General features: G+C 35.4%; 1 protein-coding gene across 1 annotated transcript in view; it reads left to right on the top strand.

Moving 5' to 3' along the window:
• The first annotated feature begins 1,366 nt into the window (after nt 1-1,366).
• Nucleotides 1,367-18,403, top strand: part of LOC124361226 (protein crumbs) — a 34,202-nt gene continuing 17,165 nt past the window's right edge. The window contains exons 1-14 of the mRNA XM_046815268.1: nt 1,367-1,395; nt 3,535-3,720; nt 3,848-4,064; nt 4,946-5,188; nt 7,460-7,687; nt 8,552-8,729; nt 10,779-11,086; nt 11,788-12,009; nt 12,839-13,035; nt 13,601-13,901; nt 13,982-14,198; nt 14,648-14,754; nt 15,866-16,032; nt 16,118-16,291. Coding sequence (XP_046671224.1) covers nt 1,367-1,395; nt 3,535-3,720; nt 3,848-4,064; nt 4,946-5,188; nt 7,460-7,687; nt 8,552-8,729; nt 10,779-11,086; nt 11,788-12,009; nt 12,839-13,035; nt 13,601-13,901; nt 13,982-14,198; nt 14,648-14,754; nt 15,866-16,032; nt 16,118-16,291 — 2,774 coding nt within the window. The remainder of the gene's footprint in view (nt 1,396-3,534; nt 3,721-3,847; nt 4,065-4,945; nt 5,189-7,459; nt 7,688-8,551; nt 8,730-10,778; nt 11,087-11,787; nt 12,010-12,838; nt 13,036-13,600; nt 13,902-13,981; nt 14,199-14,647; nt 14,755-15,865; nt 16,033-16,117; nt 16,292-18,403) is intronic.

Below are 18,403 nucleotides of genomic sequence, written 5' to 3'. Positions count from 1 at the left end.
TATTCATATTTAGGAGTATAAATATATCAAATTTTTTTCGTTGGGACATTATACAAATTTAAATATGTTTTATATGCTATATAATAGTAAGCTATACAGCTTGTACTGTAATATAATTTTGCTAAGTCTCTATTACACTATTGTGTAAACCCGTTTCAAGAAAGTACGTACATAGTGGATAGTTCTAGTGTAGGTATACGAATACTCTTTTAGCTGGGTAAGTATCCAGCGTACTTATGTTGAAGATTGGTACATCAATGGATGGCAGGTTCAATGTATATTTGGTGAATATTTCAGTATTACATTTATAAATGGAGTATATTTTATTTCAATAAATGTATATTTATGGAAACTAATGGATGTAAAGGAAATATCTAGTTGATATAAACGGATGTATAAATGTGCATTAAATTGATATCTGGTGGATATTCTAAATATTCATAAAAGATCCAGTGGATATACACTGGTCGTCTGGTAGACATTTCAAATATCCATGGGTGATCTAGTGTATATACAGTGTACATGGGTGGATTTATCGAATGTAGATAGAATGCTCACAGAAAATCCACAAGATATACATGGTGGATATACACAATTTGGACATTGTATATGTCGTATGTATGCTGTGGATACCACTGGATATCCAGTGTAAATCGTTGGTATTCATTGTGGATATACAATGTATATGGTGGTTTTATCAAATGTACATAGAATATCCCCATTAGAGCTACATGATATACATGGGATATACAGATTCGGGACATTTGGATATCTTGTGTATATCCTGTGGATACTACTGTATATCCATTGTATATCGTGGATATCCATGGTGGATATACAATGTATATACATAGGATAGGTTTGCGCTGTCTTCCAATTACCTGGATACTTGAGGATGAGCTTCGAACCCTCAACTCTTAACATAAAATCACACTCTGAATCTCAACGTGCCTTGTGTTCTTCACGCGCATCTCGGTTATGTGATAATGAGTACTGCTCCTTGCTCACGTACGGTGCAACATACTTGTACATCTACTCTTTCTATCAAAAGACTCAACTAGTGACAAAGATCTCCATTCATCTCTCCAGCGATTCTGGAACCAAGAAGAACCTCTCCCATGTAGAATAAAAGAAAAGAACTTCTAAAGAAACTCAGCGTGAAAAACACACAAGGGTGTACCGGGATCAAAACTAAGGGGGAAGGGGCAAGCCACGGTCGTTCAGTTTGTAGCATTGTAGCACCGAAAAAGTGAATGAAGCCAACATTTAAAGAAAATTATATATGTATGTATGTCCCATAACTCTCTGGACAAAGGTATACCACGTAATTGTTTAGGTCAAGACGAGCATATTTCACCACATAAACATGGGTCTCCTATGCTCAGTTTCCATTCTGTTAGTCTGAATGTGTGTTGTATTAAAAATTAATATCTCACTAACCAATAAATTATATTGTACCAAATTTGTCTCAAATCAGTTAGTAAAAAATATCATTAAATTATCTTTAGTATTTTCAAAATGGCAGCCATAAGAACTTTTAAACTATGAATATTTTAAAAAACCAGCACTTTTTCTCAAGAACTACAAGAATAAAAGATTTTAAAGGATATCACAAATCTAATGACACCAAAATTATTTAAATAGAATAATAAATAATTGATTTAGAGCAAATTTACTGTGACAAGACATGGCCCACATTGACAGCTACCGTTTATTCAGTTTTTGTATTGTTGGATATTCGCTGAGAACCTCAATGTGGGCCATGTCTTGTCACAGTAAAATTGCTCTAAATCAATTATTTATTTATTTCGTTTAAATAATGTTGGTGCCATTATATTTGTGATAATATCCTCTAAAATCTGTTATTCATATAATTCTAAAAAAAATTGTTGGTTTTTAGGATATTCAAAGTTTAAATGGCCGTCATTTTGGAAGTACTAAAGATACTCTTATGATAATTTTTTTCGGTAATTTACCTTGTTATCATAAACATTTGAACCAATTTGGTGTAAATAAACTAATTAATTTTTAAGATATTGATTTTTTCTAAAAACACATACAGGCAGTCTGATGGTAAATTAAGCATCAGAGACTCACGTTCATATCGTGATATATGTTTGTTTTGACCTGAGCAATAACATGGTAGGTATGCCTTTGTCCAGAGAGATACGGGACACCTTATATAGTTATAATAGTGCTTTATTACAAATGTTATTAAAATTCCTCTTGGATTTTTAGAAAACGTTTCCTAAACTTCTGTTTCAACCCAATACTGATTTTCCTTAAAGAATTTTGGATGGATGCTCATCTAACACAACCCATCAATTGGGGGTGGGGGGGGGGGGGGGTGGGGGGGGGGGGGGGTGGGGGGGGGGGGGGGTGGGGGGGGGGGGGGGTGGGGGGGGGGGGGGGTGGGGGGGGGGGGGGATGGATTAAAGTATTTTAACATATAATCATTGTGATATAGCTATCAACAAACCTGCAGATTAACCCTATAACTGGTAATAGTATCACTCTATACCAGCTATGTACTGCTGCATGGCCTGTCAGGTTTACCTCAATGTCAGAATAAACTTGTCATCACTAGAAATAGGATGATCAAAAACGAGCTCTCTAAGATCATATTATCGGTCTCTAAGGCTTTCACCCATAATGAACAACTAATACTATAACAGAGTTAAACTACAGCAATACCAACACTAAAACATTATAAAATATATTTTTCCACAAATAATATTGGATTTGTAACTTCAAACATAAAACATGACACTTGTTTACAGTTTCACAGCAACAATATGGTTGACGTGTATTATGTTCACGTCAGCTGTCCGTTGAGAACGATGTTGCATGTTGTACGGTAATCAAAGTAAGAACAATAAATCTTTATTATAGTTAATGCTCTGCCAGAATATATAAAATAAAAATCATTTTTATTTGACCTTAAATACCTAAAATTTAAATAGCTGTACATGTCTACTTTGGCAATGAATATTCATTGTTGCCAAATCAGACAGAAATTTCTTTTCATGCCAGCTGAAGGGTTAAGTGTTCCACAGGTGTACTAAACACTCTTACAACAATAAAAAAATATTCAGCCGATAAAAAAGAGCAGCAATTCTTATTATGCATAATTGTGTCAATGAGACCTCCAATTAAATTCTTTGATTACATTTTCATCAGGCCAGATTACAGAATTTAATGTGAGAAAAATACAATTCACCAGTCTTTCTTTGTGTGACCATTTAATGCATATCTGTGTCCATAGAGTATAATTAATTGAAGCATATGTAGGTTGAATGTTTATTTTTAAACTTCAAGAAATTACATATTAATTTTCTAGATTTACAAACATTTACTTGTGTTAAAGTAGTTCAAAGAACTTGCTTGTTCTAAGACTTAACTAATACTGTACTTGGAGCCAATATTAGTAATTACTTTAAGCTACTTAAGCGTAGATTCAAATTTGTGCCTCTAGGCTACAGGCTCTCCTGAATTCTGAAAGTATAAAGTATAATATTGTCTGGTTTATGATAGGTACGCGTGTGTGTGCATCCCGGGCACCACAGGAGAAAACTGTGAGCAGAACATACAGGAATGTGAAAGCAGTCCCTGTCACTTCGGGACCTGTGTAGACGAGATCGGCAAGTACCACTGTGAGTGTGAGGACGGTTTCGAGGGGCATAACTGCGAGTTCGAGATCGACGAATGTGAACGTTACAAGTAAGTTATTAGTGAGGATCAATATTCAGACTTAACAGTACTTTTCCAATCGGTAAAAACACATTATTAAACATTTTTTGAACTTTAGCAATGAATTTAAAGCTGATTTGATTGTTTGACTGTGCAGGCCGTGTGTACATGGTGTATGCTTAGACCGGAAAGCAGGTTACTTCTGTGACTGTCCCGCTCAGTACGGGGGCAAGAACTGCTCAGTGGAACTGACAGGCTGCAAAGAGAACCAGTGCCAGAACAACGGCTCATGTAAACCGTACCTGGAGAATGAAAGTCGCCAACTGTTCAATTGTTCTTGCACCAGTGGCTATCATGGTCACGTTTGTGATAAGGTAAATTATCAATAGAAGCTTTTCAATAGAAGCCTCACTAAGTGTTGAAAGTAAGGAAAGCAATACATTTTAAATTTTTCTTGGCAACAACATAAAAAAGAATTTTTTTTTATACACACATGTGCATTTTATCCAACTTAGTGTAACATCTTCTAGAAATTAAAAAATATGTGACATTTTGATACACAAATATTAAAATATTTCCAAACTCCAAGAAGGGTTATAAGTAATTTGAATGCTATAGCTTTGTTAAAACTACATATGACATGAAAATTACTGAGAATCTTGGAATAACATGGTTGTAAATAGTTATACATTCTAAATGTTTAAAAACATAGAATTTCTTATGACTTTCTTTTCAGGTGGACTTTGTTGGTCACGTAATCAATATTGTTATTAATAGATAGAACGACCAGATTTGGTTTGGTTCTTAAATTTAAGATCCAGATAGGTCTAATATCGTTTTGAATTTAGACCTTTTCTGATCCAAATAATGATAATACATTTTAGGAAAATATATTTTTTTTATTTATGCATGTTTTTTATCCCAAAAGTTTAGTCCCAAAATTCAATATATGACCTAAATATAGAAACTAATCGTAATTTACGAATCGTATACAAATGTATATTGATTTTTTTATTAGAAATTTATTCTATTTTGTTTCAAGAACAGTTTTTACAATTGTAGAACCAAAATTTACTACGGGTACACCACATTCACTGTTACTGGAAACAAAATAAAGTTGTTTGTTTAATTAAATACCCTATCAAATCAAGATTATCCAATGCTTCAATGATTCACTCTAATCATCCCTAGCTATTAGTTTCTAAAACTACGAACCTTGGTATAAATTGATGACATATGAGTGATGATATTGCAGCCCACTACAATGTCTCTCAGTGGCACCTCTTACGTGATGATCAACACGTCCAGGGATGAGGGCTACGATATTCAGTTCAGGTTCAAGACAACACTGCCCAACGGCCTGCTAGCAATCGGCAAGGGACCTACATTTTACATCCTGCAACTTCAACATGGCCGCCTCAATCTGCAGTCAAGCATTCTCAACAAGCTGGAGGGTGTTTTCATTGGATCCTCACTCAATAATAGTTCTTGGCAAAAGGTGAATTTAATTTTTGGCTATTAACATAACTATAACAGATAAAAATAATCAATACTAGATGTACATAAAACTGTATGGTCAAAACATCTGCAAAACTAACAAAGCAATACAAACTCATAGCTGTACTGTATCAAGCCATGCTCCTCTTTGCCAAAGCTTCAAGCGGTTTTAGTTTAGAATTTACGCTGTTCCATTTCTGAAAAAATAATTACATTTATTTATTAATGAGTAAATAGTTTAATAATATTTTTACCACTATTGTAAGTTGGCAGTTATTGCAAGGACAGTCAAATTTTAATCAGAAATGTAGTGCAATAAATATTTACGAGGTTTGTCTGAAAAGTATCCAATCTGTGTTTATACCTTCGCACGCGAGTGGTCTCTGCAAAACTTGATGCAAATTCATTGATCAGTTCTTTCTGACATATTCAACTGTACACAAATGCAACGAACAGAAGAAACAAGTTAGACATAAACACACACTGTGCACAATCCTAGGTGTTCAGCCAGAAACTACTGCATTCAGGTAGTTTGTGAGGGACTACTAGTTACGCTTATACCCCACAGAGGCCGCTCTAGCACGAAGATATATACACAAATCGATAATTTTCAGACAGAACTCGTATTTCAATCATTAAATCAGTGAATTAACTTTGAATTGTTAGATTTTATTTTGTACTGTATTAATATATTCCTTAAGAGGTTATGTATGAGGGCTGTTTTTTAAGTAAGGGCCGTTCTCCCGCATACGGTAGTAGTTCGCGTTCCTGCCGTAACGAGCGTGCGCCCCGCCTCCCGGCATTCCTAGCGAACAACTTCATGTCAGTTGCAACTCTGTAGCTAACCTGTATGCATTACTGTGGATCTTTAAAATGTTTAAGATTATCGAATCACCCGCCGCGTGTGAGATTCGGTCAGTGATACGATTTTTGACTGCAAGAAACATGTCGGCTGCTGACATTCACCGTCAGCTTTGTGAGGTGTATGGTGCCAAGGCAATGAGTGAAGGTAAAGTGCGAAAATGGGTCCGAGAATTTAAAGATGGCCGCGAAAATGTCCACGATTAAGATCGCTCAGGCCGGCCATCTGTGATCACGGGAGATTTGGTTACTGCAGTTGACGCAAAAATTCATGAGGACCGACGATTCACAATAACCACTCTCTCTATGGAATTTCCTCAAGTGTCCAGGTCAGTACTGTACAAAATTGTGTCAGAAAACCTAAACTTTAAAAAATTGTGCTTAAGATGGGTACCCAAACTTCTCACTGAGGATCACAAAAAAAAGAGATTAAGCATTTCTTTGACTTTCTTGACCCGCTACGACGAGGAAGGAGATGACATGTTGAGTCGAATTGTCACAGGAGATGAAACATGGGTATCCCATATCACTCCTGAATCAAAGCAACAGTCCATGGAATGGCGGCACACAACATCTCCAGTCAAAGTCAAAGCCAAGCAAAAGCTTGTTATGGCAACTGTGTTCTGGGACAGGCGCGGTGTTTTGCTAGTGGACTTTATGCCGCGAGGAATGACGATTAACTCAGAAGCCTACTGCGCAACCCCTGGCCAGTCTCCGACGCGCCATTCAGAACAAAAGACGCGGCATGCTGACAAAGGGAATTCTGCTCCTCCACGACAATGCAAGGCCTCACACCGCTGCTCGGACACAGGAAATGATCGACTCTTTTGGCTGGGAAGTTTTGAATCATCCGCCGTACAGCCCCGACCTTGCTCCGAGCGATTTCCACCTTTTTCGGTACTTGAAAAATCATTTTGGCGGGAAGCGCTACAATGACGACGAAGAAGTCAAGACGGCCGTGAACTCCTGGTTGTCAAAGCAGGCGGCAAATTTCTTTGAAGAGGGATTTCAAAACTTAGTTTTAAGATATGATAAGTGCCTTAACAAACAAGGCAATTATGTAGAAAAATAAAAAAAGTATGTAGATTCTAAAAATAAATGTATTTTGAAAAAAATAATTGTTGTTTATTTAAAAAAAAATAACGGCCCTTACTTAAAAAACAGCCCTCGTACTTACCTATTTTATTTAGTACAATGGTTTACATATCAAAGATACATAAAAAGTATTAAATGTGGTAACATTCAAGATTATTACTTAAATTAATTAATAATTTAAACCAATCAAGTTTCAATATATATTGTGATGTATATTGCTGACAAAATGTAACTAAGCTCGATATATACACCATGTTCTTTCTCAACAAAATGCAAGAGTAATTTAAAAGTTTCTAACATTCTATTTGTGTAATAGGTGTTTGTGGCAATAAATGCATCACATTTAGTTCTTGCTGCCAACGAGGAACAAACGATATATCCTATCAACATCAACGAAGCTGCCAACACATCACACACAAGTTTCCCCATCACGTATCTAGGTGGCACTGTCGCAGAACTCTTCCGGCTCACACATCTCCAGCAGGGATCTAGGGCTATATTCTTTGTGGGCTGCGTGCAAGATGTGGTGGTCAACAGTCAGTGGGTATGTCAGCAATCTTCTGTTGGTTAGTCTTAGATGGAGTTAATGGAACTTTCAAAATGTGTCATGTTGAGTACTAGACATATTTTTTGGAAATTGTTTGCTACTTATGTCAAGTAATGCAAGGCAGAATCATCAGTCAATAAATGCCTTTGTCAATTTTCTTGCTCTTGATAGTATGCATATCTACATGGATGACTCCAAATTAGATCATTTGGTACCAAAATACTGTATTCTGCATAATCAAACTAGTTATAACCCTTAATCTGATGAAATTTAGACAGAATACATAACAATAAGTCTGTAGAAAAAGTATAAAAAATGTTTTTGTCAAATTTTTGACATACAGTAATTTCTTTTCTACTCTTTACATTTGTCCAAGCATTTTTTTCATTTTTTAAGCCGTCTAAAAAGTAGGATTTTGGAAGCTCCTCAAATACGCTTTTGTTTTGGGTGATTACTTCCTCTTTAGACGTAAACCTTCGTCCGCCAAGCCATTTCTTCAAGTCTGGAAATAAGAATTAGACACTGGGGGGCAAATCTGTTAAATATGATGGATGTTGTAATAATTTGAACTTTAATTCACAATTTTGGCCATTGCAAGCTATTCATTACCAGATCACATTAATTTCAAAGTGGTGAAATCTCTCCATCCCTCTTCTTACAAATAATGATTCTTGTACAGATCTCTTAAAATTTTTTAAAACATTGCATAAACAATAATTACCAACTGTGTAAATCTAAAATGCAACAAACATGATTAAAGAGAAATTCATTCATAAAAAAAGATTATTGCTGTAGGTCTACAAATATAAGCTAATATTACAAAATGACTGCTAATAGAAATGACAATATTTGATATAACAGGTTTTGCCAAATGAGACCGAGAACCAGCCAGTGGCACTTGAAGATGTGGACGTGGGCTGCGCTCGAACTGCACAGTGTGAGCCCAACCCCTGCCAGAGTGGCGGCCACTGTACAGATCTGTGGCGCACCTTCAGCTGTGCCTGCAAGCGGCCCTACCTCGGCGACAAGTGCCAATACAGTAAGTTTTAGTAAATGGAACTTGAGGGAAGGATAATTTATTCTTTCAGATACTCTAATAATTCTCATCAGGTGTCGCTAAGCTTTTCGCTGCATTCCAAAGAACTAAGACACATAAGAGATAAAACCTTGTCATTATGTCTACTGAGTCTATTTCACCATGCATTATGTCGAGGCAAGTCCCACTCTCTAGAATCTACTTCCACTCTCTAGAATCTAGTGGATGTAGTAGAAAATACCCTCTAGAAAAAGGAAGAGAGTATTTTCCCTTTTTTTGTGTGCACTGAAGGAGCTTTCGACAGGGTAGCATACATTTCATCTATCAGCATTGAAAAGGATAGGCGTCCCTTCAAATGGTATCAAGTGAATTAAAAAAAAAATATATAGTATATAGTATATAAAAATAGTATTTAAAAAAAAAATAGTATTAGCTCTTTTAAACAGTTGTCAAATTAGAGCAAAGCTGAAAGAGGAAACACCACAATTTTGGCACAGAAAGGGTGCCTTGAAGTAGAGATACTGTCTCCCCTTTTATAGGCCTTGGTGGTGGACTATCTCTTGACTAAAACAGAAGATAGGTACTAAACTACTTATGCTGATGACCTAGTACTTATGGTCAGGGGTAAATAGATGTACTTAGGAGCACCTCACTCTATATACCCTTTACTTTCTAAATAACTAGTGTCATGGGGATGGTTTTAGGATTAACCTATCTAAACAAGTATAGTAAATTTCATCAGAAAAAGAAATTTTGAACAGGATTAACCCATCTAAACAAATATAGTAATCTTCACCAGAAAAAGGAACTTCAAATTAGCTCAATCTCTTTTGCAAGCTATTACAATAATGTATTTCAATGTGGCTAATTATTTAGGTGTAGACAGTGGAATGGAGCTCCTGGGTAAAAAACCTACTTTTTCAGAAGGAAATGTCAGAGTGCATGGTAAAGAAATACTCATTTGATAAATTATAAAATATCTCCATAGAAGATGAAGATAAATTGAATACAAAAGAGACCTACCATAGGTGTTCTGGTGTTCCATACTGACGGTTCACACTTCGACTCAATGGTAGGGTTTGGTGTATATAGGCCAGGAACAAGACTGACGGTACATTTAGGAAAATATGCCACTGTGTTTCAAGTACTGGTCATGGCAATTGAAACATGCACCAGATGGCTGATACAGAATTGACCTAAAGGTGCAGAATACCCGATGCTATCAGGTCAGCCACCTGTAATTGCGTTTGACGCATGCTGTTTTGACTTTTGAAGGTAGTATTGGAATGCAGGAATGCACTAATGGAACTGGCAAAGAGGAACAAAGTTGTCCTTAGCTGGGTGCTGGGTCATGAAGGCATTTCTGAAAATGAAACAGCGGACGCCCTGGCCAAGATAGGCTCTGAAAGCTTTTTGGTAACCGTGCTGTGGAGTAGCCCTCTTCTACAGTTAGCTCTAGTAAATGTCTGGGAAAAGAGGATAAGATTCAAGATTGAGAAAGGAATCAGGCAATAAAAAATGTTTATCTCTCCATTACTAAAGGATGGTGAATACTCCTAGATCTAAGCAAGAAGGATATACGATTAGTAATTTGGATGCTAACAGGACATGGCCCCTCTTTGAAAACGTGATGAAGGAGGGTTCAAGCCAGACTGATGAATGCAAACTCTTTCAAGAGACAGAAGAATCAGCGGAGTAGATAGCTAAACTGTCATGCTATTTGTAAAACCAGGAAAAAATCCTAGGAGCTTATCTCTTGAGCCCAAAGGACATCAGAGAACAGAAGGTCACAAATCTAATTGGTTTTTGCAGGAGCCTCAGATTTGAAGGTTAAATACAAGTGTAAGGGAGGCGCAAAGATCCTTTTGAAACACACAGTCACAGTTCTTTGCCTAATTTACTTGAGATTAAATACCTCAAATTGTTTTTGTACTGTCAATATTTAATTTTTGTTGTGATATATATATCTGCTTACAATGTAACACTTGGCTAAATTGTACTGTTGCTACTATTGAAAGTGATTTTTGACTGTTTCTTAATTTGTTTTTATAGATTATACAGCAGCTACGTTTTGGAATGAACAAGTGGAACCTTCGTTTGTCCAAGTTGACCTGAATCCACCTGCTCGTAAAGCTGTGCGAAATATTGTGGATATATCGATGTTCATTAGAACACGCCAGAGTCAAGGGGGGATCTTCTACATGGGGTCCAGACTTGTCGGAACAGGAACGGAGGAGGCGATGATTGTGGCACACTTGGCGGGAGGAGAGTTGCAGGTCCAGATACAGTTCAATGGTACATCCGAGGGCTACGGTATCCCTGGCACTAAGCTGGACAATGGCTATTACCACCTCATACAGGTCTGTTGGTTCCTTTTCAATTTTTGTGTGTGGATCTTTATAGAAAATAGCTAGTTGTTCTTAATTCAGAGAATTTTATTTGAAACATCTGTCATGAGCTCTTACATTCCTTTTATACAGTAATTGTTTAATTTGCTTTTTTAGGCAATGTTTACACAACAATCTTTAGCTGTTTAAAAAATCATTATTATAAATAAAAATTGTAATAATTACATAATAAAACTTGCATGTTCAAAAGTACAAACTCAAATTTGAATTGAAGAAACACATTATGCTTCATTATGAGCAATTTTTAATTCCAATATCTTAAGGTCATAATAGTTGGATATACAACAATTAACATTGTAAATATAATCATTTTCACTTCTTCAATTCATAATACATTCAATTCTAATTAGTAAAAATTTTTATCACTATTTCAAGCTGAGATTTTCAACCGCATTTTAATCTACACAAAACTCAAAAACACGTCAAAATATTAAATGTTTTCCTTAAAATTCTCATGAAAAATAGTGTATGATGGACAGAACACTGGTGATCTATCAACTACCATGGGAACCTCTTATTAGTTACTTATCACTTTTGTAATACAAAGAATGTTCTGTCATGTTGTTTCTTGATATTTTCAGAGCTAAAAGTATTCATATTTATGTTATGGTGTCATGATGTTTACACAGAATATTGCTTATCTGTCTCTGTAGGTAGTGAGAAACTATACTCTAGTCCAGATCAAGATAAATGGAACTGAGTATGTCCGCAAGACAATAGGAGCCAATGGGCAGTTAGATTTGCAAGTGCTTTATCTGGGTGGCTTGCCTATTGATGCTTTCCAAGGGAATCACAGATACGCTCGTCAAGCCCCCCTCAGATCCAAGGACCCTGTACCTCCTGCTTATTTCAAAGGAGTTATTCAGGATGTTCAGGTTAGTGAGCAGATATTGTTGGAAAATCTCAATATATGAAAAGTAACAAGGTTTGTTATTTAAAAATACAAATAGTTAATGCAGTGGATCCCAGGTGAGGATTTTTCTGTGTGATAAAAATGAATTTCTCCTACAACAGATCGTTACCTGAGGCTCAAGAGTTAAAACATATCCCAAGTCTAGTTCTGATGTCACAGAATTTATTTATTTTTTTAGGTATAAGAGTTATCAAATAAGAAATCCTTGCAACAGATATACAACACAAAAATGTAATAGAAACATTTTTTGCACATCTTTTGTCTTAGTCCTCTCTCACTAGAAATATTTTGTAAGGCTGCTGCTAAAACTTTTCCAACTTCAGTAAGTTCTCTGGCATCATTCTCTTCAAATTATCGACTTATGTTTTATTTTTTATTTTCAATTTTCTAATTAAAACCTTTACATTTTCTGTAGAATCTTTTCCTCTGAACTGTTCATGTTTAGAATGCGAAAGTATAAGAGAATTTTATACAGTTAATATCACAATAAAAATTTAACATAAAAAGTATTTTTATTTATAAATTTTCTAGTTCATCAGTTTCTTCCTCAGGTGATGTTCTGAATTAAACAAAGGATCTCAAAATGTTATTTAGTTTTGTTTTGTAGTTATTGATATCAAATGCCTACGTTATTTACGTATTAAAATCATTTGAGATTAATTGTTAGCCTACCATTTTAATTACTGTTAATACCGTTAATTGTTAAAGTTTTAAACTGTTAAAATTCTAGGTTAGGAAGTTTTGATTCTAATATATGATACGAAACTATGAGGAGGTTGCTTGTTTTGCAGGTGAGTAACGGATCTCACGTAATGGTCGTGCAGTTCTTCCCTCTGACAGGTGTGGTGGATAACCTGTTGCCTCCAACACTGGGAAATATTTCAATCAATGAGTCGTCAGTCAAGATGGGAGTTGTGTCCGACGATTCCTGTGCAGACACTCCCTGCAAGAATAAAGGAACTTGTCATGTCACATGGAATGACTTTGTGTAAGTGAGATTCTAATATTGGTTACATCACAATGTTAGATATTTATGTAGTGTTGAAGGAGTAATTTCTCAATTAACCCTTCTAGTGGAGGAAATTACAGTTTGGTTTCTGTTTTCAAATGCAAACCATCTATAACTGAGGTAAATATGCAATCTGTGAGCAGTTTATAACAGTCATAACATTTATTTTATTAGAAGGTGGAATTAAATTTGCTATTGTCTGGAAAAATAATTCTTTGTATTTCAAATTTCCTAAAAAGATTACGTGTCAAATTAAATTTTGTTATGACTCCAATATTTTGTTGTATTAACTCATTCATTTTACATTCATTCATTTTTTTTATGTGTAAACCCAGACATGGAGAACGAAATTTTTACCAACTCTATTTAGAAAATTTGGAGTGGGAGGCTAACTAAATACACTTTTATTAATGTCCATGATAAAGATTTATGTGTTGGAATGGGTTACAGAGACATCAGCATCTTTCATCATAATGTTTACATAAAGTTAGATATGTACTAAAATGAGATATTTTGATAAGGCATACTATATGGTTTGTTATAGATGTACTTGCCCTGTGGGATTCAAGGGCAAGCGCTGTGACGAGATGGAGTTCTGCAAGATCACCGACTGTCCAGAAGGGAGTCGATGTCAAAATCTGGTCCATGGCTATGAGTGTGTATCCAACATGACTTTGACCGGCAATTCAAGTGGATTACAGTACCGATTAGAGCGCAGGGAGCACTCTAGCGCTTTGGACAGCATACATGTGGCGTACCGTACGCACGAGGGAGGCACTCTTCTGCATATCGTTGCTCCTGACCGCCCACACAACTACTTCACAATTTCTACACTGAACGACCAGGTAAGCGACTTTACACTTGGCTATCACTGCTTTCTGATACGATTCCAAAAATGAGAGACTTGACAATCAATTGTCGACAGGTGGAGATAGCATGGAATTTTGAGAAGGAGCATAATGTCCTCCACCTGAAGAAAGAGAGCCATGACGGAGACTGGGCTACGATCATTCTCAAGATGGACAGCAAGCTGGTGGGAGGGTTTGAGGGGGCTCTGGAGGATACACCACAGCAGCTGAACCCCACCAACTTCTCTCTCTCAGAGTGGCACATGCTCATATCAACAGCTAACATCTTTATCGGTAACTACGTTTTTTTCCTTGACAACAATTAATTAGGGGAAAGGATAATAGGATTCAGACATTTGCCTCCTTTATATGTTACAAATTGTATAACACTATGCTTCGAGGATACCCAAAACTGTCATCACACCTGATGAAGAGGATAAAATTCAAACTTCAAAATGTAGTATTATACGTTTTTTTTGTAACATGTAACGATAGGAAATGTCAAAAACCTTATTTTATTAAACCTTCCATCATCAATAACAATCTTTCAAATATTTAGTTATTTTTATGGAGTAGTGTTCATATTGGTGATTAGATTAAATTAATGCAATTTTTTATTGCTACATAAATTCTACTCCATTTAATGGGAAATAAGAGTTTAATGATTTAAGATACAAACACAATTAGATAACAATCATCAAATGACCTTAAAATTATTAAATAGCAAACATTTTTATTTGTAGGTGGTGTCGGAGGTAATGAAATGCTGTCGACCAAGAATGCTTACATCACAGAAGGTCAATCTAATGATGTGAGCTTGTCTGATGAAACTGCAAAGAGACCGTACAAGGTATGTTCTTATTAAACCAGTTCTGTAATTCTTTTTTCTGGAGTTGTTAAGCAAAACATATTTTTGGCTCCTTACAAGACATCTACCGTACCTTTTTATCTGCTGAAAAATCACAGTCTCTCAAGAATTAGTTTATAAAACTTCATAATAGTTTCCAGGAGGGAGATTATGGAGGGCTAAGAACTCAATGTTGTAGTGGAATTAGGTCTTTGATGGTATACCTCCTTTGATGAATCCTTCAGATACCTTGAGGGAGTTTTTGCTTAACCCGAGAATCCTTGTGTAAAGAGTGGATAAAACCATTGTCTGGCCTTTTCTCACTAAGTAGATCAGTGTCTTCAAGAGTTATGAGTCTGAATACAGGACATGGTCACCTGAAAAAGCATCTTTACAAGGTCAGTATCCTTCGGGAGGATCCTTTCTGTAGAATGTGTGTCAAGCAGGAGGAAACTTCTGAACACCTCCTCTTTGATTGTCCTGCAATAGCAAGGGAGTGGTATGCCATCTTTGGTTGTTTGGACAAGGGTAGTGAATATCAACAACATATCAGGTCCTCAGGAGGACCTGATATGTTGTTTTGTTGTTTTCGGCGGTTTGTAAAATTTTCGAAACTGTAGACTGGTCGGCCTCATGGTGTGCTTCCGTGGTGTGCAAAAGGCCTTTGAGACTTAAGTGCATCGCAACTGGCCGCCCATAGAAGAAGAAAAAACTTGTGTAGATTTACTTTTCTAAGGAAACTTCACCAGATGTCCTGTTGTCATGTCAGTAATGGTTTCTTGATGAAAATAAATAGTTGAATACTTTTTCTTTGTATAATCTTTTGAATGTACCAGAATTAATTGAAAGGTAAAGTGACAAGGAATAAGTGGTATGTCATAATTAAAGTTGTATAATTTTAATGCTAAAAGCTACTATTTTGTGGGAAATAAATGTGTCAGGAGGGGTATTACTAACATCTTAACTTAAATAAATTTGTTGATTTATTTCCTCAATGAAGATGGGCTTCTGGATTAGCAAGATTTATATTAACTATTCTGTATTTATATTTATGAATGATATACCCGCATTTACATTATAGTAGAATTAATAGTGTATGATATGTTTGTCCCAGGGTTGTATTGGTGAGGTTCGCATCGGAGGCCTTCTTCTTCCATACTTCTCACCTGAAGAACTCAATAAGATCAATGAAACCTATGATTACTTTGCTCTACAATCTCCGTACACAACAACGATTGGTTGCTACCTGTGTTTTGATTCCAACTGCATCAATGGAGGACAGTAAGTAATGTAGAATCATGTACATTGATTTGCATGTAGAGTTGATGTATTGGAACTTCTCTATCTATCTGTCTGGTGACTGCAGGTGTGAAGATCCCATGACATCGTACAAGTGCAACTGCTCGGCCGGGTTCACTGGAGAGTTCTGCCAGCAGGATATCGATGAGTGTCTGGAGAGCCAGTGTGCCAATGGCGCCACCTGTGTGGATCTGCAGGCCAACTACACGTGTCAGTGCCCGCCTGGCTATGAGGGTTGGCTGTCAGTATCATGCCTATTCATTTATTACTTGCATAGTGTATTGGTAGGGAGTGATATGATTAAGACAGGAAGTAGTAGTATTCATTATGTCCTTGGTTAAGTTCAAGTTTACACATCTTCTTTTAAGTTTTTGTATAAACATGTTTGGACACGTACAGTGACAGTTAATCTTATGTGGTAGAATGTCATAAGTCTGAATGAAATTCAAAACCATGAATAACTTTGCAGGAATATCAAAATCAGTTATTAAATAGAACCACTAATCTGGATCTCTTTCAAAAATATGTGTGTGGCATAAAAAGTTAACAAATTTTAATGAATTGGATTGAAACAATTTGTGTATAGTTTTTGAAATCAAATCCAAATTAATTAATACAATAGACTTGCTAACACAACTCTCAGTAGCTAAATTGTTTCAATAATATATGCAATTTTTTAATCTCCTTGATAATGCCATGACTTTTAATCATAGTACTTTTATTTTAATTAAACTTCAATAACATGGAATTTTACCTGATTCAAGTCAAAATTTTCACTAGTTTGTAACATCATGTATTAGGTTAGTTCTTTACCTGAAGAAGAGATCAGATTGCAGATCTCGAAACGTAGTGTTACTGATTTATTGTTTCACTGAACGATGGCAAATGTCCGGAAAAATCCTGTTTCCTTACTAATTTTGTTATAGTAAATGGCTGAACTTTAGTAAAACCTACCACTCATGGGGCTGGATAAAAATTTCATTTCTGTCTGTTTGCATGATATCTCAAAAACGAAAACTTAAAGACTTGATAGAGTGCATGAAGCTTCATTTCTCTAAGAGGAATACCGAGTTTGATGATGGTGCATGTCACTCCATGGGATTTGACTGAGCATTAGTGAATATTTTTACATTGGTCTTATTAGTAACCATGACGGCAATGAGAAAATAGCATAATAAATCAATTGTAAACTCAATATACTCATAAGAGGTGACATATTAACACATGTAACCCAACACATGTATCATTTTATAGTGTCTTGGTGTGTAGACTTTTATTACTTAAACTGATATGAAACCCAATTTAATGAACAAAAGTCTGAATGTATTGTATGCCAAGATATGTCAAGAAAGACGACAAATTTTATTACATTTTTTATGAAACTTCATTTCTATAAGAATAAGTTCTATTATTATTTTTATGTCAACTTTTTTCTGTTTGATTGTCTGCCTGTGTACATGTCTGCAGGACATCTCGAGAATGAAATTTTGCATGCAACTTCAGCAAAGTCTGTTACAACAATTGGTGTGGCATATTGTACACTACTGTAGTGTAAATAATTTTTTTTATAAAGCTTGTTAGCAAGGGTTGATCAAAAATGCACTTGCTTTGAGTTTTTTGATAAACCATTGTGACCTTGATAACACAACTTTAAATCTACTCAGCATTAATAGCAAGACCCTCGACTAAATGAGTCCCTTGACGACAAGAATATTTCCCAAATTCCCTTGAGACTCTTTTATTTTTTATTTATTTATTTCCAACGGACACACTTCTCCATTTCTCCATTCTACACACTCTTGACATTGAGGTTCTACTGTATTATATTTGTTATTAATTCACATCTCTCTATAGTATGTCCATAAAGTACAGAATGTATCAAAATGTTAATGATAATTTAACATTACAAATTAATACTTTTGTACTAAATATTTTTGTATCTATAAAATAGCAATACTTACAAGTTTTTTTATAAATATTTTAGCGCCCATCTTGAATCCCTCATCTTAAATTTAAGGTTGATTTTTTTTTAATTTGAATAGTCATATGGAATGTTATTTTGAATTGCTTTTCTATTTATCCATATCATTAGATATCTTAATACAATAAATAGGTATTTTGAAAAATGCAATGCTTTTACACAGCTTTTGCAACATGAAACTTGTTTTAACAACTTATCATGAGTGAATAATATATAATAATGGGGGCAATAACATACCTAACATGAAATAAGGAAACCCAAATTGGATTATTGTGTGATTCATTATGGTTAAAGTGGATGTATTACTAAGTCCACTATAATTAGTTCCTTACTAAAAATCACTGACAACAGGAATCACACCTATAATACAAG

The sequence above is a fragment of the Homalodisca vitripennis genome, chromosome 4 (assembly GCF_021130785.1).
Source record: "Homalodisca vitripennis isolate AUS2020 chromosome 4, UT_GWSS_2.1, whole genome shotgun sequence".
Lineage (NCBI taxonomy): Eukaryota > Metazoa > Arthropoda > Insecta > Hemiptera > Cicadellidae > Homalodisca > Homalodisca vitripennis.
Note: the sequence above shows the minus strand (reverse complement) of the source record. Positions and strands in the feature narration are given on the sequence as shown.